General features: G+C 47.7%; 1 protein-coding gene across 1 annotated transcript in view; it reads right to left on the bottom strand.

The window, feature by feature from the left end:
- Positions 1–25,310, bottom strand: part of SH3PXD2A (SH3 and PX domains 2A) — a 217,631-nt gene that overhangs the window by 179,602 nt on the left and 12,719 nt on the right. Inside the window, exon 2 of the mRNA XM_026069724.1 lies at positions 4,576–4,651. Within this exon, the coding sequence (XP_025925509.1) occupies positions 4,576–4,651 (76 nt within the window). The remainder of the gene's footprint in view (positions 1–4,575; positions 4,652–25,310) is intronic.

The following is a 25,310-nucleotide window of genomic DNA, read 5'->3' as shown; positions in this document are numbered from 1 at the left end:
AGCTCTCCCTCAACAGCACCATCTGGAGCTTAACGCAATTAAAGGAGGCATCAGTCAAGGAGAGGAGCAGCACTGTGGTTTCTTCCCTGCTAACAGCTGCAGTGGAAAATTAAGAGGAAAAAATACAGGTAACGAGCACAGAAGGGCAGCAGCAGAGGAAAAGACCTTACTCACTCAGGTCAACCAGGTGGGGTTTGCCCAGCTCTAGGAAGGTCCCCTTTACTTCCGACCGCGTGTCCTCAGGGAAACAGCCAGGTCAGTGGGGCACAACGCCTGTGTCACTTGTGATCGCTTGTGATCATGTTGTGATCCACCACAACGGATCCCTCCCCATGCCCCAGAGATGGGCCACCATTCTTAACCTGAGAGTACTTACTATAAAAAGGCTGGGTTCCTGACAGATTTCAGGGCATCTCACCCTAATCAAGGGTCTCTTCCATCTAGCGCCACAAGACATGAAAACCAATGCAATCCATCTAGTCTTGGGGTCAACCACCGCAAAACTTAATCCTGGGGTTGCATCGCCCAGTCTCTGTCACTTATATTCACCACTGCATTCCCTGGAAGCGCAACAGACCAGGCTTTTCCTTCCAGTGGAAGTTTCATCATCAACTACATCAAGATGAGTGAAATAAGGCAACCCAAATTGAAAACTTCTTCTTCATGCTGGTGTAGATATTAAAACATCCTACAGGGAGGGAGCGAGGCTTGGAGTCCACGCTCCAAAGATTGCTCTTCAGACATACAGTGGAAGACATGATGGAGAGAGAAATCAGTGCATTTCAAAAGGGCTCAGCACAACAACCCCACTGTTACAGCTAAACAGTGTTCTTCATTTGCGTCTTCTTGCAGTCACAAACTGTCCTGGGTCCAGAAAGGGGTTTTGCAGCAAATTTTATTCTAACTCTTCCATGATCTCCCGCCATCCTCCCAAACAAAAATCTCACACCACCAATTAAAAAAATAGTCATGCTCTCTGGCCACCCCACAAACAGCTTTCCCTGTGTGGTTTTCTTCTGCCTCACCTCTCCTGACACAGGCTTTTCCAACAGTGAAAAGGGAAATCAGCAAGCAGAAAGGAAAAACTCATGGAAAGAAGATGAAGTGAGGAAAGATGAAGAAAAATGTAAGTTTCACCCTTTCAGTATGGAAAAAAAAAATCTCAAAATATGAGGGGAATGAGTCTCAAAGAGTACAAAATAATCCACGGGACATCTTTCACAGGACTGTCAGTCACTGTCCAGCTGATTATCTCCTTGCTCCTCTTCATTGCAATGAAAGCTGTAGAGTCTTTACTTGCATAGGAGGGAAAAGGGGGTAAAACATTTGAAGAAAGAAAATGATAAAAGTAGGATAAAAAAACAGGTGTCTAAAGAAAAGAAAAATTGCACTTTCCTGCTGCTGAACCCAGAACGGACTCTCCTAGGAGGGTAAAGCTCCAAATTCTGTTACACATTCCCTGCTTTTACAAGTAAAAAACTTTCAGCACCGTCAAATAATAACATAAAGCTCGATTGACCTAACAGAGAGGTACTTTGCCCAGTAATTTGCAACATAATCACAGCAAAACAGCTGCGGTGAGTGGAAAGGAGCCTATTGCGCAAAGCAAAAATCACAGCCGAAACGTAGCAGGTCAGGCAAGCAGTAGTGATCTGTGGTCCCTCCATCATGCCCCAGTGGGGAGGAAACCTGCAGCAAAACACTTTCTAAACCTGCGAGAATTTGCAGTCTGTGCAGACAAGGGGAGGGGGAGAGATCTACTGCAGGGAGCTAGAACAGAGCAGTGAGGCACTTTTTGCTTTCCACATAAATAAGGATCAAGCACCTTCATCCCCATTTTGCACCGGGAGTTGCAAAGCTGAGACATTGCTATGATGGTGCCTAAGCTACAGGACCTCGAGACCTGCCCAGCCTCCTGGTCCAGCTGCGTACCCGAGTGTGATCCTGGTGCTGAACTGGAGCGACAACTGAGCACACACCAGCCCTTTGCCTGTGGGAAGGAGACGTGGGAGCTTTCTTTCCCCCAGGGAGACCCTCTGCATGTCCTGCCTCCCATCTAGATGATCAGGGACTGGACCAGAAGGGTCTCCCAGAGGCCGTTTGTCTCTCCGTCTAGACATCTTCCCTGTGACTTTGCCGCAGTCTGCTTGTCAATGCCGTGTCAACAACTTCCCCACACTAGTCTTTCAGCAACACCAGATGTGTGGTGGCTGCAGAAGGGTGCACAGAGCATGACTGATGCTTCCTCAGCGTAACCTCAGACACGATGCCATGGAGAGAGGAAACCAACAGTGGCCAGGACACGAGCTGAGGCTGTCAGGAGTTACGGCAAGGAGGCCATGCCATGCTCAGGAGCCCTGGGCTACGGAGGGCACCACAGCATTGCTGGGCACCACAGCATCGCTGACAAGTGGGAGTGCTGATAGCCAGCAGCCGTGTGCTGGCATACGTCAGCTTTCTAAAATCAGTATGACGGGGAGAAGTTGCCAAGGTCTGCAAACTTCAAAGGCAAGTTCAGGGCATTCAGCACCTGGCAAGCAGAGTCACCCCAGCTTGGCTGAATCAGGCCCATAACAAGCAAGCAAGATCATGACATCTTCATAAAAGTAGGATTTAAGTACAAACATCTGCCCTGCTGTTTTTTAATTAAGACAGTTTATAGCTAGGTATTTGTTTCAGTAATCCATGGCTCAGGCTGCAGAAATGCTGTGCATATTCTAATTACAGCAGCTAGTTTATTTAACAGACTTTGACATTGTTTGACATTTAGCTGAGTCACCTTGTTCCCCAGTAAAGCATCAAGGGCTTTTCAGCAGTTCAACAAGAAAGAAGCAGAGATTTGATATCAAAAGTAGAACATATATCACAGATATTTTAAATTAAGTACAGCTGAGGTCTATTCAATTCTGGCAGCTCTTCTCTTTGGGACACTAAGTCAGCCCAAATGTTTTCCAGATACAACCCTTCCCCTCAGGGACACCCAGCAGTATCATCTTCATCAAGTTTTTGGAGGGTGGGAAGAGTGAGAAGTGTTGTAATGGGCACGTGGGATGTATCTCATCCTCCACAAATATCACCCACCCATATATCAGGATATACATCGTTGAGAACTGCAAACAGACTCTAAGTATTGGTGATCTGGATTCAGCCAATATTTTTCTAGGACAAAGCAAAATAAATTGGCCAGTGACTGTCAATATAGAAGGAACAACTGTTATCTGCAAGCACAGATGCTCCCACAGCACCTCACCTAAAGTCATTTGTATTTCTGTACGGTGCTTTTCGTGGATCTCAAAACACTTTCTAGCAAGAAGGGCAGGCCAGCAGTACCAATCCTCATTGCACAGACATTTCACAAACTGACTTGTCTAAGAGTTTGCTGGTGGCATGGCTGGAAAGAAAGCCCAAGTTTGGACACCTCTCCCCATTCCAGTTGGAAATGGAGGACAACACCACCTTTCCCTGGTCGGTGTGGGCCTGGATGCAGCAAAGGGAACTGCAGAGAGCAAACCCTGGTCCCGGGGCTGCTTTCCAGAACGCCTGTGGAGGCTGCGAGGCTGCCGCGCTGTCCTACTGTGGCTCCGATGCTTGCGTCACGTATTTGCACTGCTGGTTTCCAGGTCCTCGCTTCCCTGCTAGCCCTGGAGCTGTTCTCACCACACGTCTGGAGCAGCTGCTCTGCCTACAAACAGTTTCAGGGACCGCAGCATGTCCCTGGAGAGGACTAAGCCCTCCCATCCCAGCTTCCCTTTACAGACCTTTGGGGAAGAGCTGGGATCTCCTTTTTATAGTTAAAGACAGAATGAACCTTTTAACAGGCTGAAAATACTCCATTTATCCTGACACTCAGTGCAGCGAGCCAAACCTTAAACCAACAGCCAGAACCGTGCAGCCAGACAATAGGGAGCTGGCCTGAGCACGCCTCTCCAAGTGCACACTGCGGTCTGGCTCGTCTCCTCCGTGCCATCCCTGCGATCGCTGCTGGAAGTAGTTGTATGCAAGTGTTCAGCTACCCTGAGGAGAGGACATCTATCATGTGCAGCTCCTCTCAGAAAGCTGTCAGAGGGACAGTGCATCAGGCCAAAGAGATATTTACTTATCTTTTTGGCCAGCTCTGCAGAAATCCCTGTTTGCATTTAAGCTTCCCTCAGTTTCCTTTATAACTCAGTGGCAACCCTAATTATTCATTCCTCATTATACAGTAACTGTGTCCGCAAAGCTGTGGCACCCAGAAATGAAGACAACAGTGCCTCTGGCCTCCAGAGGCCTCCCAGGCCACCGGCCAGGCTCAGGTTGCGCAGTTGCACCCCATAAGGAGAGCAGCCCAGAGCCACTGAATCTCTTTGTGCAGCAACCTGAATCTAAACAGCTGATGCAAGATCCCCCGGCAGCCCTAAAGACGATGCCATTTATTTTGTCATGTGGAGACCTGGTACCCCAGAAGAGCATTTGTGAGCTCCCTGGGAAAAGGGATTTGTAAGGCCAGTCACAAAAAGTACTAGAGAAGGTGGTTGGGGAATGGCAACCCCCAGCTGCTCTTACCCATCTCATTTAAGGCCTTTGCCATGGCATTACCTGGCAGGAAAGGGATGATTCTTTGCTTGGGGTCTTTCTGGCCGCCTTCAATAGGGAACTTGTCCAGAAGCTGCATCTGCAAAGGAAACAGAACAAACATCTTAGGCGGGAGACATGGACAGGCCGCTCGGGGACGGGGGATTTCTTGGTCTGCATGTGTTTTGAAAGAGGATTAGCAAAGCAAAGCAACTGCAGGAATCACTGCGCCTGGTTGCAGGGGAGTCTGTACATAAAAAGGTACGATACAGTTGACTCCAAGAAAGGGAGGGCAAGCTTCTGGCAGCACACAGCAGTTGGGACAGGGCCCAGGCAGACATCTGAGCCTGGTCTTTCTGCGGTTCTAAAATTAGGCTCTCATCCTTCATTACAAAACACATGCTTCGTCTCTAATCCACAGCCTGCCCAGGTTGGTGGAGACACAGTTTTTACCTGCTCCTATGACAGACCACCCACCTGGCTAAAACCGCTGTTGAAGCAACCAGCTTAGAGGTTATTTAATAAAACACCCAATTTGTCTTCTTGCTGGCAGGCATTGCCCACTGCCCTGTTCCATTAAGAGCACTTCTCCTTTCCCAGGGATAGACAAATGGGCTTTTGGGAAATATCTTCCAGTGCAGTCCCTACATGGAGGACAGCAGCAGAGAAAGGGCAGCAGGGAGAGAGCCCTGGGAGAACAGAGCATCCCGGAGGGCCACACCACTGGGAACTACCAGAAGGCACACTGCAAAAGCCCATGGTGGGCATGTTCTCAGCCTGTGACAACAACCCTTGAGCATGTGGCTCTGGACCACTTGAGCCAGAGTTTCACCCACATCAGCTAAGATCTTGCCCACCATCTCCTAAACTTTGCCCAACACAACTTATTTACTGAGCTGTAGGTTCATTTCTATACACCATTTCCATACACCATGTCTAATACAGCTGTGCTAAGGGCCAACTAAGATCAAAATCCCATTGTACTACAGAGCCACAACCAGCCTTTAACTTGAGGAGCTCAAAGGAGTCTTGAGGGCTATGGCCAACGTGTATGGTGGAGCAGACTGCTGACCATCAGCACCTTTTTGTGGAGCAAGCCCAGGGAAGCAGTACCCTGATCCGACGTTCCTCAATGAGCCTTTGCAATCCCTGTTCAGGTCATGAACCTGGACGTACTAGCACCAGTGAGGCTGAGGGTAGGCCAAGAGGCTGTGCACAAACTCACTCAGAAGGGAAGAACCACTTGCTCCAGTGGCATCTTTATGGGACTGCCCAGGGGAGACCATCTCCAGTCCTGAAAGCCAGCAGAGCCTCTCACTCTCCCGTTCACCCTGTGCATCCTTTTGCTGCTGTTCAGCCCATGGTGCTACCAAGATAGATATCCAAAGCTTCATATTCTGCTTCATTTTCTTCCACATCTGAGATGTACAATTAAACGTTCTACGTCCGTGCTGATCCTATACAGCAGCCCCTGCTTCCTGTGACCGGGAGACAACCTTGCTCAGAAAACAGAAAAGCTGCTTTTCTAGGTCTCATCAAAGACCCCAGTAGTCCAGTATCCCATTTCCAACAGACCAGGAGAGATGTTTTTCAACCTGCAGTTCACAGTCCACAGGCTTACCTCAGAGAAAGGTATGTAAGGAAAGCAAGCCATGTCAACAGGCTTTCATTCACTCAGCAGAGCTCTTCACCTCCACCACAAAATAGCTTTGGGGCCAAATCGGAGTTCAATAGTGCTGCCAGAGTGGAGGAACAGGGCACGTCTACAGTGCTCCTGTTACTTGACCCTGCAGAACCCCTATCTCCTCACCTGAACTGGATCTACAGCTCGACACAAATCTCTGAAGTGGCAGCAAAAGCTACCCTGGGGGGACTCTTCAATCAGCATTTAGTCTTAGAAATGCTACGTGCCCAAAAGTGAGGGTGTGTGAGTTAACATTTTTGCTACCCCAACAGATTTCCCTCAAAAAATATTTGTTTGCTAACATGGGAAAAAACAGTCAGGATTTCTTTACTGTTTTTGTTTTAAACACACAGAATCCTTCTCCTCTTCCACCACGCAGAACATCTCCAGCATTTTAACCATATGGTACAGCAAACCAAAGATCAAGAGGAAACTCGGGAGTAGAAGGAACATCTGTGCAGAAGAAAAAGTTAAAAGATCCCACATGTTTCCCCATCAGGGAGTCAGCCTGGTAAATAAATAGACCATAGCTTTGCGGATTGTTAGCTAACTCGCTTTTCTGCCTACAGAGACATGTTTTTTATTGAAAATATGAAATTTTGTTTTCTTGTAGGTAGAGCTCCGGGTGTCTGAGGTCAGGCATGGGCAGGAGTTTTGTTCAAAGAAAAAAGGAGGAAAAAACCCCCACCGACTGACTTTAAGTTTCACTGTTGCTAGACTTTTAGCCAGGAAGGCGATTCTCACTTTACTACACAGCGACTGATTCAAGCTGGAACTGATACAGTCAAATTCCCATGGTTATTCTTGGAGTTAGATTAGCTTGGCTAATACAAGCCTTTTTAACCACATCAAGAGAGTCACAACGTGTGTAACTTAGTGCTATTTATCTAAAGGGTGGATATCAGCAAAATAGATACAATAAACTACAGCTGGAAGAGTTTGGCTAAACTTTCCTAGACTACACTTTCCGCCTTGGCTCTTGCTTCCGCTGGGAGAGTTGGTACAGCAGAGATGGACGGGGCAGAGGCGGATGCGCTTGGGAGGCCACCGATGCCCGTCGCAGGGACACAGCCTGGCCCAAGTGTCCGGGAGGGAGGGCAGATTTCTCATCTTCTTCAACGTGTGAGACAACACCCCAAAGCATGACGCAACAGGCAGGAAAAGCACAGATTTCTGAGCTAAACTGAATACAAGGAGTGAAGTCGCTGCTTCTCTAAGAGGCCCTGCAAGGTTTAGCACCCACGGAGAAGTGTGAGACCCCTCTCCAACCCCCAGCCCCAGATGTCACTTGCCACAGGCTTGTGGATCAGCCTCTGGGCCACTCAGTTGGGTCTGGCATTTGTGCTGACCCAGCCTCTACTCCCAGCAAGTCTCCTTAATGCCTAAAAAAGCACTTCTAGCATCACTACAGCTGTATGGATGAGCATTAAGGGCATGGGGAGCTGCAACACAGACTGGAAGGTACTGAGTGCCCGTTAGCTCTGCAGTGCAGGAAAACCTTCAGGACGTGAAAGCCAAAGAGCAGCAGAAGCACAGAGCACAAATGACTCGGCTGTCATTTAAAACCAGTGCAAGCTAGGCGTAAAATCCTGGAAAAGCAGGATTCGGTATCCTCTCACTCATGGACAAGGATGCAAAGAAGATGAGAAAGAGATGGGCTCAGGGGCAAAATCCAGCGATGGGCCTACATGAAACATCCTAAACCTCCCAGAGGTGATGGAGTATCCTGAGCCAATGCCTAATGCCCCAGCTCAGCCCATCTCTAATAGTAAAAAATACTAGCAATGGAGCTAAATGGAGTGGCTGGGAACAGAGGGAGCTAAGGGCTGAAATGCAGACACTCCTCCTAGCAGTCACAGCACTGTCTTCTCATGGATGATTAAGAGGCAGAGACCAATAAACAGATTTTCGGCTCACTTAATTAAATGTCTGCAGAGCACCTGAAAGCTGAAAACTCTTTGGTATGTGGCAAGTGTTTTACCATGAAAACAATTATTATTCTTACTGAAAATTTACATACGATTGATAAAAAAAAATCCTTACTTAATGCATCAGGGTGTACTCCTCAGATACGGGCAGCCTCCACAAATTGTTGCTTGTATCTTTGATATACAGCATTTAACTTAGAGACAAGATCCTCTGCATGAGAAAGTAACCCCCTGTCAACTGCAGTAAAATCATCCCGCAAGAAAGGGAAATAAGGGCTGTCTGGAGGTGGAAGAGGTCTGAAGGGTTGGAGCTAGGGCTGTAGCAGGCTTTCGGCAGACAAGAAAACATGAGTATGGAATACATTTTGGCAAACTGGGAGAGCTCATATTCAGTTCATCTGTTTCCAAGCACTAGTACATGAACTAGAGAGCATGAATCCCACCACAGGGGCGCCTCCAATTGTATGACCAGTGTGATGAGCATAAAGAAATCTGTTCTCATGTCACTGTGTGACAGGGTGGGGGATCCGTTTGGAAACAGGGAGTGTATATGGAAACGGGGAAATGAGCTTCCCACCCATTCAGGCAACATGTCTGGAGTCAGGCTGAACAAACACACCCCATTCCTGCTTCTGGCACAACAGATGTGAGTCCACAAATAATTCACCACCAAAACCACCTCCCCAGGCTTCGTCTCTCCAAACTATTCTGGATTTTCAACAGCTTTCCTGTATAAGTCCTGCATGGAGTCCTATCTTGTGCTGAGTAGATTCATTCTTGCTTCTATGCTAAATGCATTTAGCTGATCTGCTACAAACCCTGTGGTCCAGGTTATGACTTTCTTACTCACAGGAGTCAGCAAATGATCATGCTATTACTCCCATTAAAAATCAATAGAATTACTTGTGTGAGTTGTTGTTGCTCATTGCAATGAGAGCAGGCTCAGAGCAGTGGCCCACTCTGCTCCTTCCTGCTTGCACACAGCTTGCAGGAATGGCAAAGGAACAAGATTTCAGTGGTACCAACTCTCGTGACAGTTGGCCTTTTTGTTGAAGTCCCAGTTCCTCGAGGCGACTGTATGAGAATCAGTTTTCACTGTAGAAATCAAACAAAAACTCTAGCTTTCATAGTGCAAAGCATAAGCTTGCAAACATGGCCCAAATTCATCCTTAGAGGTCCAGAAACTGGAAGACAAGTAACAGCATCCCCCTGCTTTTGATATAAATGTAGGGAGCTCCAGGAAGCTGCTACATGCTTTTGGACGCTTCAGGGAGGGGAAAGCTGAAACTACCTGATTGTGCAGATAAGTAACAAAACTGTTGGTGCAGCTGCAGGGTTTTCAGAGCAAAGCAAATCACATCCCCACAGGCCTCTGAGCAAGGGTGGGTGATCAGAAAGCTGCGTGTACTAAACACCTTCAGCTGATGTTATCTTAGCTCGAGAGCATATGTAAGTTGTATGGGAAATGTGGGAGGTTCAGCCAGTATCTTCACCTACAGCTAAACTGTTCTTTCCTTCTCACCTCTTCTGCTTCTGGTCTCCTTCATCTACCAATGCGAATATGCAGTGAAGAAAGAGATACTCCTGCAAACAAGGAGCATTTTGGCTCAGCAATCCCCAGCTGATGGACTCTGCAATTATTCACATCAGTTCTGCTTTGAAAACAGGACCCAGCCCTCTGTCTGCGTTGTGATGCTACCATCTAATTAAAAAACTACCAAAGAAAACCAAGTGTCCTTTGAGATGCTGTAAATAATATCTCAGAGGATGAGAAGATAAGCATCCTTCTGATATTTACTTACTGCATTTTATTTACCTTGGTTAAATTTTCATGAAGCATTTCTTTCTCTTTTAGGTATAAAGACATAAACCACCTGAGAGCAGGGGGTGACTTCTCTTTTGCAAGAGACCAGGCTTTTACTCGGCTTTGGCCAATAAGTGCAGGGGAACATAACCTTATAAACTGTTTAACGGCCTGATCCCATGGCATTTGCCCGTGGGAACTTTGTTCCTGATTTGAATGCAGGCAAAAGCAAACATGAAGCCTGTGCATCATGCCATAAGCAAAATCCCAGATTACCATCATTACCTATGTTACCAACATTATCTACATTACCAACTTCTACATTACCTGTCCAGCCTTAGGACTGCAGAGTTCTGAATTAAAACAGAATTAGCTACTGAAAGAAAAAGGTTTAAAGTCTGTTAATAGCAACAATACCTTTACTGTTGGTTTCAAGGTTTTGGAAGTCTGTGACCAAGTCTAACTCTCCATAACTAATCCACTGAGACAGTAACCTGACTTCCAGTTATGCCCTACACTGTGGATTTGAGCTACAGTGTCCTGCTGGGCTGTTAATTCCTCGCTTCCTTCCTTGCAGCCGTTTTAACTCTCCCCCAGTCAAAGGAATGAAGTCCTCCACACCTCGCAGGATGAGCGAATTAGGATACCCGCACAGTCTCTTATCAGAGTCCTTATCTTGCTGGTTCCTTTTCAAGGGGAAGTAGGTTTGCCATGTGCACAGATAAAATCAAAGTACCCCAGGAGGTCAGCGCTGTAATCACAAGAGATTTATTTTAACACACAACCACACTGAGAATGACTTTCATCCAAATCTATTACTTTGGCAAGCAAAGCAATATCCACTGCTGCAAATGAATGCAGGATTCAGACCTTTTGCAAAGAGAGATAGGGCCCCTCTCTCCCTCGCCACAGTTTCTAATTTACTTTTGTCCCAGGGAAATGGCCAGTTGATGAATATCAAACCGTGACCACGAGACTGAGAACAGCAGATTTCTGGCAAGGTTTCCCCAGAAAACCCTGAGAGTTTGCCATCTCACTCAGATTCTCTCCAGCAGTCTCAAGGCTACAACTCTTCCTACACCGACTGTCAAGAGGCAAATTAACTTCCCACTTCCCAAGTGCTCCTCAGAAAATGCATTTTTCATTAAAAAACAGGCAAGCCAACAATAACTTTAATTTCGCCACTGCTGAACCTGAGAGGCACACTACAAGAGGACAGTTAGGCACCAGACTCACAGGGTGAGCTCTCAGTGATCCCTACTCCTGCAGCTTATCCGAGCTGGATCAGCATCCCAAGGAGCAGTTAGGGGCCACAACCAGCTCACGGGTGGGGGGCAGAGGAGAGGAGGCAGCCGCACGGCTTCTAAAAGAGGGCTGCAAAAGATACTGAAGAAAGTCAAAGCTGCTACCAGGGATCTACAACTGGTGATAATGGATCTCATGCCCTCACCAGGAGATGCTCGGGGCATCTGCAAACCAGAAAAGGTTGAAAGTCACTAATGTAGATAATGAAAGCTTAGACAAGAAAGGGAGGTAAGATATCAGGATAGAAAAAAAAAGGGTTATTAATTAAAACTCTGAGAGGCAGCAGCAATTTCCTCTCATTTTGAAGCTGAAAACCAGCTGTGTGGCTCACTGACGTGACACAGCATCATCAGCTATATTTTGAATTATATGTGATCTGCAAGAAAAGGAGAAGCAGGAGCAGGTTGAATTCTGCCTTCTGCCAGAGTTTCCCCACGGAGAAACCTCTGTCTCTCTGTTCTCACATCTGCAAAATGCAAAATATCTCAGGAAAGTGGCATGAGATTTAATCAAGAGTCATCAAACAATCTGAGCCTTATTCTGCAGAACAGGAGTCAGAGACTGAATTCAAAGGAATTCTGCTAATTTAAAATCAGCAGGACAGAAGCAAGTGGAAGACGTATTATCAGATATGCTTATCCTCCCCTTTGTGGGCTCATCCATCTGTAGCGTATTCCAAATCCTGGTTAACCAGAGCATCCAAGGGGGTCTTTCACTTTAAGAAAGATGGTTAACCACCATTTTTGGCAAATGGACCTAACACTATTTGGTAACCTACCAGCATTTAAATGGACTTCTGGCTCTATCAGCAGTTGGAAAAAAGCAAGAGTGTGGGCAGCATGGGAGCCAGTCTCCACAGACTCACCTTCTATCAGCCTATTCAGAAAAGGTCACTTCTTCACTGGTTTGATTTCAGGACAGATTTTTCAGCTAAGGTTAAACAGTGGAGCTCCCACGACCTGAGTGGAAGGACCTGATATACCCCAGCCAAGGATCCCGTCCGCTGAGATCAATGACAGAAGCTCGTGTGTGATGGGGAACAGAACCGGCTGCCCTTGGGGCAGATCACGCTGCAGGATACAACTGTCAGAGGATTTCTGTCTAACTGACGTCTCAGGCAGCAGGAGGAGGTGAAACCCCATCTCTTCCTAGAGCAGTAACTGGTTCCACAATGCCGCAGGAATAATTATATCAGTCAGCCAGTGACACTGGCTCTCTCCCGGTGTTACATGATGCCACAGCATGCAAGAGCAGGGCATTAATTCAATCCCTGAGAAGCAGCAGCAACTGGCTTTCCTTTTACTTTGAAAGTAAAAAAGAAAAAAAAAATAAAGCAAAAACTGTCCGGGTAACCAGCTGACATGACTGACAATTACAGCATTATAGGATATGTTCTGAATTAAATACAGTGCAATCCGTGAGAAAGTCAAACAAAAGCAGGAAAGCGCATATAAAATAAAGAGAACAGACATTTAAAGCATGGTGTAATCCCCAAAGGGAAAATGCCTCTCTCAGGTCTGAAAATTTCCACCAGAAATCTTGGAAATCTTACAAGCCCTTCAGTATCCAACTAAAACAGCCAGAGGAGGAGAAGCAGGGGAAGAGAGAGTGGGGGTCCTTCCCCGCCATAATCCATCAAAAGAGGGAAGGCTGTTTCCCAGCTGAGACACTCGCTATTTCTCATACAGAAACGCAGCTTTCTCCCAAGGATCCACAAAACGAGCCCAGCGTTTGCGGCTCCAGCAGACTGGCGAAGCTTTCAGAGGCGCAGGTCTGGGATGACAGAGGCACTCGGTGCATCTCTGAAGAGCTCCTCAGAAAGCCCTCACAGAGCAGCCATTGACGCGCCTGGCCAGGAGCATTTTGTTTCCCCCGCGCCAAATTAGACTGGCCTCATCTGACTTAACCACACTGGAAGATGCTTGGACAAAGACTACTTCATACTTTTCCACCTATCCATGGTGATTATATGTCCCTTGTCACGCCGGTATCTACAGCGGATTTGTCCTGACACCGTCCCCGGGAAGTAAGGCCACCCCGAAACGCCTGCTTTGCAGACGGGCACGGAGAGATGAATGCCGCAGTTATACGGCACAGCGAGGTCACGCTGTGATGTCAAAGCCGCACCAACACGATGCCCCGTCAGGTCAATTAGAGCCTCTCAGGAAGGCTAACGATTTTGGGGTGGGGGGGTCCAGATATTTTTCCTTTCTCTCTGGAGCTAGTTCATCCACAGACAGCTCACGTACTCACACTGTGTAATTGGGACATGTCCTAAAAGACTCCTTGCAGGACACAGAGACAATCTGGGCTGGGGAGAGGATGCTCTAGAGCATCCTTCTTCATCTCCCTTTTTAAAGGTGAGGTTAATCCTTATCGTTATTTCTAGAGAATAAAGTTTACAGTTGAGAGGAGCCAGAYTGGGGCCAGTCCAGGCTGGAATAAGTGATGGGTGGATAGGAGCAGAAACAGCTCTGATGAAACCATGCTGCACACAACAGAGYGCTCATATGGTAGTGATAAAAACAGCTTAACTGGCAAATTACAAAACATCCACTAATTTGGCTCTGGGTGCATGAGAAAAATGAGCAGATGCATAAGGTGAAGAAAATAGAAGAAAAACAACTCTGAAGTTGTTGTATGTCCTCAGATGGGGACTGCAGCATCTCCACTCGTCTGCGTAAGGATCTTAGAGCCCTGCTTCTCCTCTCAGCTACACCAGGGCCAGCCACGGGTATTTCCACTGAWGACAGAGTTCACACTAGTTTTACCACAGCAAACCAAATCTGTTTCTTCACCCAGGGAATATGATGCTGTCACTGCCTATCACCTTTTCTTCCTTTGTGACCAGTTTTCATCCACCAAGAAGCTTCTACCTTAAACCACCTTCACCTTAAGTTTGATTCAGATTTGCCTGTGTGTTACATCACATCAGTTCAGATCAACTCCAGGGGCTTTAGTTCAGGTGATCTATGTTTACACCAGCTAATACGTGAAAGCGTCCTGTCCTTTGAGGGAGAGTCTTTGCTCAGGGTCACCTGCACGTTTTTGGAAGTAAAATACCGAGACCTCAGAAGGGCTGGMCTTGGAGTGATGGTGTCCAGCGTGAATGTGCAGCAGGTATTTTCTGAGGGTTTTCACGATGAAGCTAACTGCAATCTCCAGCAGCATCACACAGCCTGGCTGGGAGGCCTCTGTGGCTTGGAGATGAGCTGGGGTAGGCTCAGTCTACAGCTCCAGTCATCATCTCCTTCCCACTCAGGATGYGACTTCTCTCCCATGGAGGGAGATCAGGAAGCCCCTTCACTCACCCTGAGTCCAAGCCAGCTGACTTTGTCCCGCTCTCGGTGCTGATGGACTACGTATGAACCTAGCYGCACACGCACTTTTTATCCTTAAAAAATCACAGGTGTTGGTGTGCCCGTCCAGACTGCAAGTGAGCTGCAAGAGACCAACGTGCTCCGGCGACAGATCTCCAGCAATGAAGACTGCACTGGGACAGCAATGGTAACAGGCCTGGGGCTACAAGCTCTCCTGCAACACTTGCCTCCAGGCAGCAAGAGAAACATTTCTGACAGCACTGTCAGGGCAAAGGTCCCATTTGTAAATATGACTTCAACTCTAAGAGCTTCACTAAAAGTAAAGGGAGCAAAGCACTGAAGTCACTTCCATAAATCACTGCTTCCTAAATCACCTGGGATGTTTAAAAATATTTACCTTCCATCCGTCGTTAAATTTCAAACTTTTAAGCCAACCCATTGAAACGCAGTGTAGCTCCACTGAGCTTTCTGGGTTTTTTGGTTTATTAATCTTACTGAGCCACTCCCAAGGCCTCACAGTGCAAAAGCTACAAGTTCCTAAATCCCACCCAAGGGAGACTCTTTGTACAGGCAGGAGCAGTTCAGTCCCACGCTGGGGTGCAGCGCACAGGCTGGGAAGGTCACTGGGAGATTGCAGTGCCTCAGACCTTCTGGTCCTTGGGAAACCTGCGGCAGCACTGAAAAACATTGCTTCACAGCTGAAAGCAAGATGCCAGAGGGTGTAGCTTAAAAGCARCACAGAGGTGTTAGCAGAGTACTGCTATTAATTACATACTTGCTGTTAGCAAGAATTATACTCCAAATACTAAGGTCAGCACGATTTGCAGGCTGGGWAGTTTTTGCCCCAGTCTGTTCTGTCCAGCACTGTCTTTCTGTCAGAAAATTCAGAAGACAAAATTCCTGAGCTGCTCTGCAATGTCACACGTGTAGGACGCATCTTGCAGGGGGCCCCGTGTGTGACTCCTCCGGGGCCCAGCTGGTCCCCAGAGCAAAAGGGGCGACGAGTGCTAGAGAACCACCTCTGTAACACACAGCAGTGCCCAGCTCTAGATTTACCTCTGTTTTACTAAGATGTAACTGCTGATTTTATTGGCCTTTTAGGCCTGGGCTACTCAGACAGACAGACCCTGTCTTCAGAAACTGATTTTGTTAGAACGAGTGCAAAAGCCCAGTGCGGGAAAGCTCTCAGACCAGATGTATACATGCAATATAAGTTAATTTTGCACCATGACAGAATCCATCCTTAGAGAGGTTTCCACTGCTCATACAGAAGTGACCGCTGGTTTAACTAAGCCTTCTTAAAAACACATTGTTAGTTAAATTGGTACAGTTCTGTGAGCCTGCAAGACTACTCCCCCACTTACACTACTGTGAGAGAGATGGGACTTTAGCTCCAAATGTATGAAATTTAATCTCCCTGTTTTCATAATCTACATCTTCTCCACAGCCTGTTAGCTCTGCTTGATATATTGTCCCCTGGAAACCATAAGTAACTTTAATATTGAAAACAGAAAACAATAGCTCCGAACACAAYGGCACATTTTACTTTGGAAACTCCATCTGAAATGGTATCTAGTCATCTCCATAGGACACTGCTTGTAGCTCTGGGAAGACCGGGGGAGAGCGGCCGCCCAGCTAAGTACAATGGAGAAATCAYGCCAAACAAAACACAACCACAGGTTTTAACTACACACTGGGAGGAGATTCCTTTGTCTTTTTTCTCCCTCTCTCCCTACCTCCAAAACCTCGAGATGTTTTGCCTGCRTATCTGGTTCCAAACACGTCTCCTGTCTTTGGGGTAATTTAGGAAGGAGCGCAGACAAAGTATCCCCTTGCCCAAGCGGGGAGACGGAGCTGCACATGTAACAGATACCTCACTCTGCGCCTCGAGGGAGGAACCAGGCAGCCGGCAGGACAGGCACTTGCAGACAGCTCAGCCCCAGGCGCGAGTCTTCGTGCTCCCAGTGCCAGTGCGGGCGGTTCAGCACGGGCACCGCCCGGCTGCCCAGGCACGAGGATCTCCGGAGGCTGCTAAGCTTGTTCAGAAGGTCAGCAAAGCTGTCCAGTGCAGAGGAAGGACAGACTCCAAGCCGTGGTTACCCCATCGGGTTTGCAATGAGGAGAGGGAAGAACTGATGCACTGAAATACAAAAATGAACCTAGGCTTGCTTAGGTATTGAGTCATTCTTATCAGAATACAAATCTTGAATGACAAACAGTTGTTATTCCTAGAGCCTATCGCAGTGGTATCTCACAGATGTGTTTCTATCTGCAGATTGATCAGTTCTGGGCACRGCAGGTGAAGTCCATGGGTAGCAATCAGAAAAGCCACTTTCAAAGAAACCTCCTATCACTAGCACAATTACACAACATGGGCTTCTCAGCTGGGTGCCCAAACCTACACAAGCTCGTTCCAATTGCTGTCCTAAAGCACAGCATGGATATTGCTCTCTCTTTAAAAAAATGGAAAGACGCAGGTGAAGTTTGAGTCCTTAAAGCCAGAGCCCAGAAGAAGATCCCTAGAGACCCGCACAGCCCTTCTGCTAACCCAAAGGTCCTTGTAGATGGACCAGGCCCCAACACGGGACAGCACTGGAAGAAGGGACACCACGTCCTGCAGGACAAACTGCACCCAGCCCCCTAAGAAGGGAGGCTGGGACTGAAACCTTATTTTTGTAAGTACAGCTCTGCCTTAGGAGCTTTGTTAATGTAATTGAGAATGAAAGCAAACCCTGGGAAAGTAGAGGGGTTTGGACGAYGGCCATCACGACTGCGTGTGTGCTGCTCGGAGCAGGGTGGGCACACCAACTGCTTACACGTTCAACTGTGCATGCTCTTTTGTTACTCCAGGGTATCTCACTCAGATAACAGTCATTCATCCCCGGATGCACTGCTTGTGGACCAGATGGCATACTGCGTATTATACCAACTAATCACACGTAATATTTGGCAGAGTATTAAAAGCATCGATGAAGGACTTTGACAATACTGGGGGTGGGTGGGTTGTTTTTTCTTATTATCTCAGTGGCTTTTAAGTTGCCCAGGCACACTGTCAAGAAATACTATCAGGGCTGTGACTCTTCCAAACTTGCAGATGATAAAACTGCTACAAGTTGTGAGGGACAAACTGCACACTGAGGTCTGTGTCCGCAACTGGGAGGAGAGGAAGTCTCTAAAGGCTTCATCCTCACGTCAGGAGGTTTCCAGCCGGTTTCACTGCCTGGTAGTCTTTGAGAGACCTGAGGGCTAGACTATGGCCAGTGGGTTCAGGCCCAGAAGGTACCTGAAACGCTGCTATCTGCCACATGGAGCAAGGTGCTGCCTTTAAAGCAGTAGCTGTTATGGCCATGTTGAGTGGCTGAGCGTTGTCAGATCGACTAATTACTGCCCTGCCTCTCTTTTCCCCATCAGGGAAAACGGACCCTGCTGGGCATCGTGCAGGGACCTAGRGCTATTTCTGATCCTCCCCACAGGCTTTCACATGTCTTTATTCCGCCCTCCTCCTCCCCAACGCACAAAGCTGTGACAAAGGAAGCGCCGTAAGAAGGGCGCCGAGACTGTGSAAACATCCCTACAGATGCGCTGGAGGTCTAACAAAGAAGCTGCAGGTATCACCCAGCTCTCTCCTATCCTTGCACCTGCCTCAGGCAGGGAATYAACAGTGTTGGCCCTACCAGAAATTAGCTGACGATGCTTTGTCGAAAGAAGCATCAAGGAACATGGTAGCTTGCACCAATGAGATTCACTGTTCAGGGCCAGAGCCARGCCCTGTAATTCCCCTATTACCGGCAGCCAAACTGTGTCATGGCAGTTCAGCATCTAGAACCGGCTGCTGTTTTTGTGAGCCCGTGATCCTGGCAGGCTCTGTAGGGTTACTTGTTTGAAATCCAAAGGCCTGACCTGAAGCTTAGGGAAACTTTTGCAAAGTTACTTGCTATCTTCAATGTATTTTTGATCAGCCTTTAACAGCTGTAAGGGATCAGCATACAGCATATCTGGGGAATTGTCTGTTCAGCCCTTTGCAGGGTCTAGCTGTAGAACTTAATAAATAATAATAAAAAAAAGGGATCCCAAAAAGAAGTCAACTGGAGACAAGGAGGAGGGAGGAGGAATGTCACACCAACTGCTTTCTGCCAAGACATAGGTGACTTGGAAAATGAAGTCCCATGTACATGTCCTGCCGAGGTGTAAGATGTACCACACAAAACGGTCACAGTTTTCCATCRTAAAGACATCAGCATCACTGGTACCCGACTACTACTAATCTCTCTTCATTATCAAATAGAGGGATAGAAAAGGGCACAGGAGGGTAGCAACTACACACCTGTGGCCAGTCCCCATGCARACATGGGGAGCTGCACTTTGCCAGCAACCCAGATGCAAAGTTATCTAGCATAATTAGGGTTTCCTTTGGGGGGAAATCTTGGCTCAAGTAACTGAGTAAATAAATTACACTACCAGACACACATGCATACACACAAACAACCTATTTTGCTCGGCCAGGTGCAGACGATTGTTTCTGGCTGGTGCACGTCTCTCCATGAGGTCAGATGCAGCAGGACGTGGTACTGGCCAGAGACGGAGGAAAACCTGAGAGCGGCTTCAGAAAACAGAAACAAAACTCAGAAGAAATTTTCCCTGCACTAACAGGTGCAGAGATGTGATTCTACTGCACATGGGCTTTCAACGCTGCCTGAATGTCACACTGCAGATCTAACATCGTTAAGGAGGCTTTGAAATCTCACCCCTGCTTTGAACCTTGCAGATTAGTATCAACGTGAAAAAGGATTTGGAGTTGGARGAAGATGCTCATATTTCGAAAGCAAGCACTGGCAGGTGAAGGGGCAAGCAAAGGGGCTGGTCTCCATTACAGGCAGCAAGAGCAGCCTGGACMGGCGATTCCCTTGCCTGCAGGTAGGGCTGGACAGGATTAAACAATGCAAATACCACAGAGGCTTGAAAATGAAAACAAACCTTCCCTTCCTAGCCACACTGAGGCAGGCAACGAGGCAAACTGCCACACAACTTCTCTTGCCTTTCTGTTAAAACTGAGCTGAAGAATATGATTCAAACATCAATGCTTTCAATGACAGATGGGCTGACRCTGTAATAGTATCTCATATACTTAAGAGCATCTCTCAAATGTCAAAGAAGAAAGTGGGAAAAGAACTCCRAAGTTTATATCCTGGTCTGAATGTGTCCCTAGAGGTATTGCTTCCAGATTTGATGCATATGGAAAGAACCCGTTTCTAACATCCGAAATGAATCTGGAGAAAGGAGGTAAAACTAACAGGAGGAAAGGATACTGCTTAGTGATTATGAGGTTGATTTCAAAGTGCCCCATGAATTTTACTCCATGAATTGAAGACTCTGCACGAGAACAAAATGATCAATCTGAGTTTTCACCATGGCCCCAAACACTGCTGYGTTTGAGCACCTGATGGTCAGGATTGAATTTATCCTCTTGAAATCCGTGGTTGGTGAAAGCTCTTGCAGAATGGGGAATCCAAAGCCCCAATGTCTAAAACCCAGCTTCTCTGCTTTAGGCAGGACAGGACAAAAAACATATGTTCTTCCCTGCACCGTTTGTAGTGTTTTAATCATCCTAAGAAAATAAGACAAAAGGACAACATACCTAATGTGTCTTTAGACAATGAATTATGGTTTGCACCAGAGGTAAAAGAGCTAGAGATTGCTGTTAAACTTGTCCCCACTTTGGAGAAAAACAGCCCCCAGTATTCGGAGGCAGGAGCACATGGAAGCTGCAACCGTAACCCTGCCTGTAGGAAACCCTCGCTGCAAATCCCACCAGGGCAGGGTAGAGCCAGTGTCCAACGCAAGTGGCTCAGTCCTGAAGTCTCATTCCAGCTGTCCTCCTTCATTTCCCCCATCTCCCTTCCCTTCCTCAGTAAAATGGYGCTAATAATGTAACGTTTCCATCTCAGCAGAGAGCTCCTGGGCTTAACTAATCTGAGTTACTGAAGGGATTATTTCTTTAGATTTGTATTCATCAGGGCTTGCTTCTTCCCATGCATTTTTGCAGCCCCTGACACAGAAGAGACCTATCTCTGCTCAGAGCAGGTATGTGCTACTGAAACACAAATAAATTAACAGGTTACCACGAGGGAAGGAAAGAGTTAGTTTTCCATTCTAGGACTGACTCACTTGAGAGCCTGACATATCTGAAATCAATTTTTTAAAATATATTTAAAAGGCTCTCTTTTATAGAGGGACTTTGTTATGACGTGGAAAATTCACAGCTCCTAACATCAAGACATGGGTGGAGGGAGCCTGCAGTATGAATTAAAAATAATGTGGTTGTTTGCAGAAATTAGCAGCACYGATTTAAATCCACACTCCCTCCCTCCTCAAATAATTACCCTATGAACGGAGGTGGTTTATGGAGCCCTGTGGAAAATGTTCCTCATGGCCTCCGTTCTGAACCCAAAATAAAACACATCACATCGCAGCAAATACTTCACCAGGGTGCTGCTCTCTCTTCCCCCCAACCCACGCCTCCCATTTGTTGCTAATTAAATGAAACAGCAGGTGCTTAGACCACAAGCTCAGCACGGCTGCAGCGCGCGGAGTGATGAAACCCCCCTGGAATGTCTTCTTGGAGAACTGCATCTTTCCAGGGACCAGACTCCAAGAGGAAAGATCAGATTAGAGGCAAGGGCTGGATCAGCCTTTGGCTGAGAGCTCCACTATCAGAGGGTGCTTTCAAAGGATGGGTCTCCAGAGTCACTAGAAATGTCAGGTTTCCGGGGAAGACACTGCYGCCTCTGTATTTTGCCAAACCACCTTCCTGACATCCTTGCTACAGGACACGTTTAATACTGTGGGCTCTGCCTTTGGGGTCATAGCACACATGTCCCCCTATTTAAACACAGCTCAGTATTTCCAGATAAGCTTGATCTCCACTGGCACCAAGGTGCCCATCTTGCTGCGAAAAACTAAATGAAAGCAAGACACCTGCAGAGCTTAATGCATTGCAGCTTGGAAAAACCATCTACCTAGTTCTCAGTAGGCTTTTTTCCAGATTTGCTTCTTTCAGAATATAAGTGACGAGCTGGTCTCCATCTCTCTGTTTGCAAAGTACCTTAGTTAGTCCATGGTAAAACACATTTTTTTTTTCCCTTCATTAGTTGTCCTCAATGAGATTTAGCAGAGTTCTCTAATGAGGCTGAAGCTATTCTGAAACTCAAGGGTGAGATCCTAGGTTGCTATTCCAGGAAATAAGGCGTGAAAGGCACAGCTGAAACCATCTAACATGACTTTGACGGCTTAGACCCTGCTCCAACTCCCAGTAGTCATTCTGCTGCCACTGGCATCTTACAGAGCAAGGCAAAAAAACCATACTGTAATGTCAGCAAGCATTCAAAGATCATGAATCCAAAATTCAAGTGACTGGCTTAAAAAATTACAAACAGACTTCAAAAAATTGTTTTTTCTCCTTTGCTTTACCTTCTGATGATGAAATCTTGGGTGAGGGATGGGATGAATTTTCTAGCTTTTACCCACAGCCATAAAATTTATATACTCCCTTAAAAAAGAAAAAATCACCTGACTCCAGGACCTGGGACTGAAAAATAATGCAGGGCATAAATYGGCATTTGGTCCCATCTACCTTGCAAGAAGAACGCTGTGAGGCTGGAGGCGGTTACGCGAGAACCATGTCCAACCTGCAGCAGACTGCGGAGCGCAGCAAGAGCCTCTGTGTCACCGCCGACCCAGCGCCTCTGCTCCACCAGGGCGAACGGCGCTGGGGCTGGTGAGACTGCACTCGTCACACCCAGGAGGATGAGGTGGCATCGCCCCGGGCAAAGCTTCTCCCCTCCCGCTCCTCTGACTACAGTTCACGTCTTTGTTGCAATCKCAGAGGTACTGGGAAGGTTGAGGCATCACTGGGGAGAGTCTCACGTGGCTGCCCAAGGCGCGGGCTGATCCGCTACAAGCTCAGAGCAGGGCATCGTGCTGGGCGGCGAGGACCGGGCAACACCGTCTCCCTCCTCGCCCCGGCGGCGCGGCTCAGACCCGGGCTGGCTGCTCCGCGCGATCGTGACACACAAGGGCCTCCCCCGCGCGAAGGCAAGTGTGGACAGCTCAAACGTCGGGGGAGATGATTCGCAGTGACGTCCCCAAGGCGGGGGCCATCCCCGCCTAACGCTGGGTGAGGCCAGGARGCGGATGCGGGACGAGCCAGGGCGGCAGAGCCAGCCCCGGAGGTTAGCAGCCGGGTTCGAGCACGTGACGCATCAGGCCAGGCTAGTTACGTGCTCTGAGTTGCCACCGCGGGCAAACGGGTGCAAACCCGGAGAGCAGGTCTGCAGCAGCCGCTCACACGCGGGGACGTGTCCTCACGCCGCGACTCCCAGCGCAGCCGGTTACCTGCCCGTCTCCACGCTGCGGTCCCATTTACCGATCGCCTGGGAATACGKCACGGACAAAACCGGCGCCATCTCCTTCGTGAGAAAGAAAATGGACCTTTCTGCCATCAACGCCAGGCCCGTCACCCAGCCCCGATCTCCGCACCAGACGCCCTTGCCAGAGGTTGCAGGACTCGGGTTGACCCTTCGTTTTCCCTGTGATTAACACGGCCTCTCCAGCTCGAACGGAGCACCCCATCTCTGACCAAAATTCTGACTACGTTTTTGTAACTTAAGGCAACACTCTACGTCACGCGTCTAACTTACCACCAACTCGCTGCACCACGTTACGGCACTGACCTATTTTAGCTCACCCTCTGGGTGCAAATCCCTCTTCCAGAGTTTGACCCAGCCGCAGGTGGTGAATTCATTTTAGTTCCRCTGTGCAGCCTGATTCGGTGTGCAACGCACCAAGCATGACACACCTCTCCATTTCCACCCGCAAGCCCAGAGACTGTYCCTGAGCTTTTCCTGAACCGCAACCCCAAGACAGGCATTTATCCCCAAAGCTGCAGCCCTSAGCTGTGCTCCAGGCAGGAGAAATCCCTGGCAAACATACGAAGGAGGAAGTAATGTTTATTTCTGCTGCTCAGTGACTTCAAGAAATCAGAGCGCCCTGCTCTGAGGCAGCTCCAGGACCAAGCTGCAGGAGACATCAGCACAGGGATCCATGACTGGACATCCTAAACCAGTAACCAACTGGGATAATATGGTACAAACATGGAAATAAACTCCTCACCCCTTCTACAAATTCCATTCCTGGCAGCAAAAGTCCATGGGGCCAGGACTCAACCCCAGGAAAGAAAAGCACTATTTATATTTCTGCTGAGCAGTTCACTTTTCTTTGGTCACTGTGCTGACGTTTCACTTATTCACCAAACCCTGTTAGAAATGGCTGGGGGTTTGCGGGGAGGAGAGGGAACATGGTCATTAAGGTCTGGCTTAGCTACTGTAATACAACTAATCATTTGGCTCTGTTAAAAGGACTCCCAGCCAAAGACTTCAAMGCATTTTAAAAACATTAATGAATAAACCTTCTCTAGAAGGGCTGTTTATAGCCCCCATTTCATTCCCAGATAACCTCCATGCCACACCAGCCGTTCCCAGCTCCTCGTTCCACACCACAGACTCCCAGCTCCTATTTAAAAAAAAAAAACGTCCCCAGACTAAGGACAACGAAGCTTATTTTGACCTAGGCGTGGAACAGGATTTAACACAAGTTTCTGAACAGCACTAGACATTAACCTCTAGTGTTCCTGCAGCCCACAGCACGGCCCTGCTCAGCATCRTACCCCAGGTGCGTCCCACACCCTCGACAAACCCTAAACTTTATCAGGCTTCTCTCCAGCTTTGACAGACCTTTTGCAAAGTTCTCCCTTTGCATAACCACAGCTAGGAACCACCTTGCTGAAACACCCCAGCCTTTTCCGTTCCATCTTCCTTATTCCCAGATCCCAATGACAATCCAATCTGTGCCAGCTCCTGAAATAGCAAATATTCAATATCCTGCCCATATTCCCAAGCAAGACRTGTCAGAGGCCAGCACCCCCTAACCAGCATGATAACCCAACGAGCGCTGCAGACTGTAGACTACAGTGGCTGTTGCAAGGCTGAACTAAGTCACCAACACAGCAAAAACCGCAAAACAGCCTACATTTGTCACAAGAACGCATATATCGCCATGCGCCATCCCATATTCTATTTTCCTCACAAAAGCCATTACCAGGCAAACACATGCACCGGTTTTGCTAAGGCAGCAGCAGCACATCACTGCAGTGACCGGGACAAGCCTGGGCTTGGATTTCAAAGCTCCCCATAAGCACATGAAGGCCAAAACGTCCCGTGGGAGAGCAGCACTCACTGGGTTGTCAAAAGCCAGAGATTAGCCAGATAAAATAGAGAGCCTGTGAAATAATTTCCTCCAGGTGCATAAGATACACTCCCTGTAAGACAAAGCTTCTATCACTAAACTCACCTTTGCTCTCCGAAAGAAATTTTTCCCTGTTATCATTTACTTAGTCCTTTTCTGTTTTGCTTTCAAATTCCTTCCCATTTGGTATTTTCCTCCCTCTCTTGCACACACACACACACGCACACACTGTTTTTGTGGTTTGTCTTTTACATCTCTCAAAACACCTGGCTGAAGGTAGCAGCTCAGCAAGTCACACTGGTTTCTTAACACACCCTTAAAAACCCCCAGATGCATCAATACCCAGGCACATGGCTCTGATGTCAACTCAATCTGCAAAAATACCGCTAAACCGATTAGTATCTACCCTTGACTGCACC

The sequence above is a fragment of the Apteryx rowi genome, unplaced genomic scaffold (assembly GCF_003343035.1).
Source record: "Apteryx rowi isolate R43461 unplaced genomic scaffold, aptRow1 scaffold_3, whole genome shotgun sequence".
Taxonomy (NCBI): domain Eukaryota; kingdom Metazoa; phylum Chordata; class Aves; order Apterygiformes; family Apterygidae; genus Apteryx; species Apteryx rowi.
The sequence above is the reverse complement of the archived record's forward strand: the minus strand, read 5'-3'. Positions and strand labels throughout refer to the sequence as shown.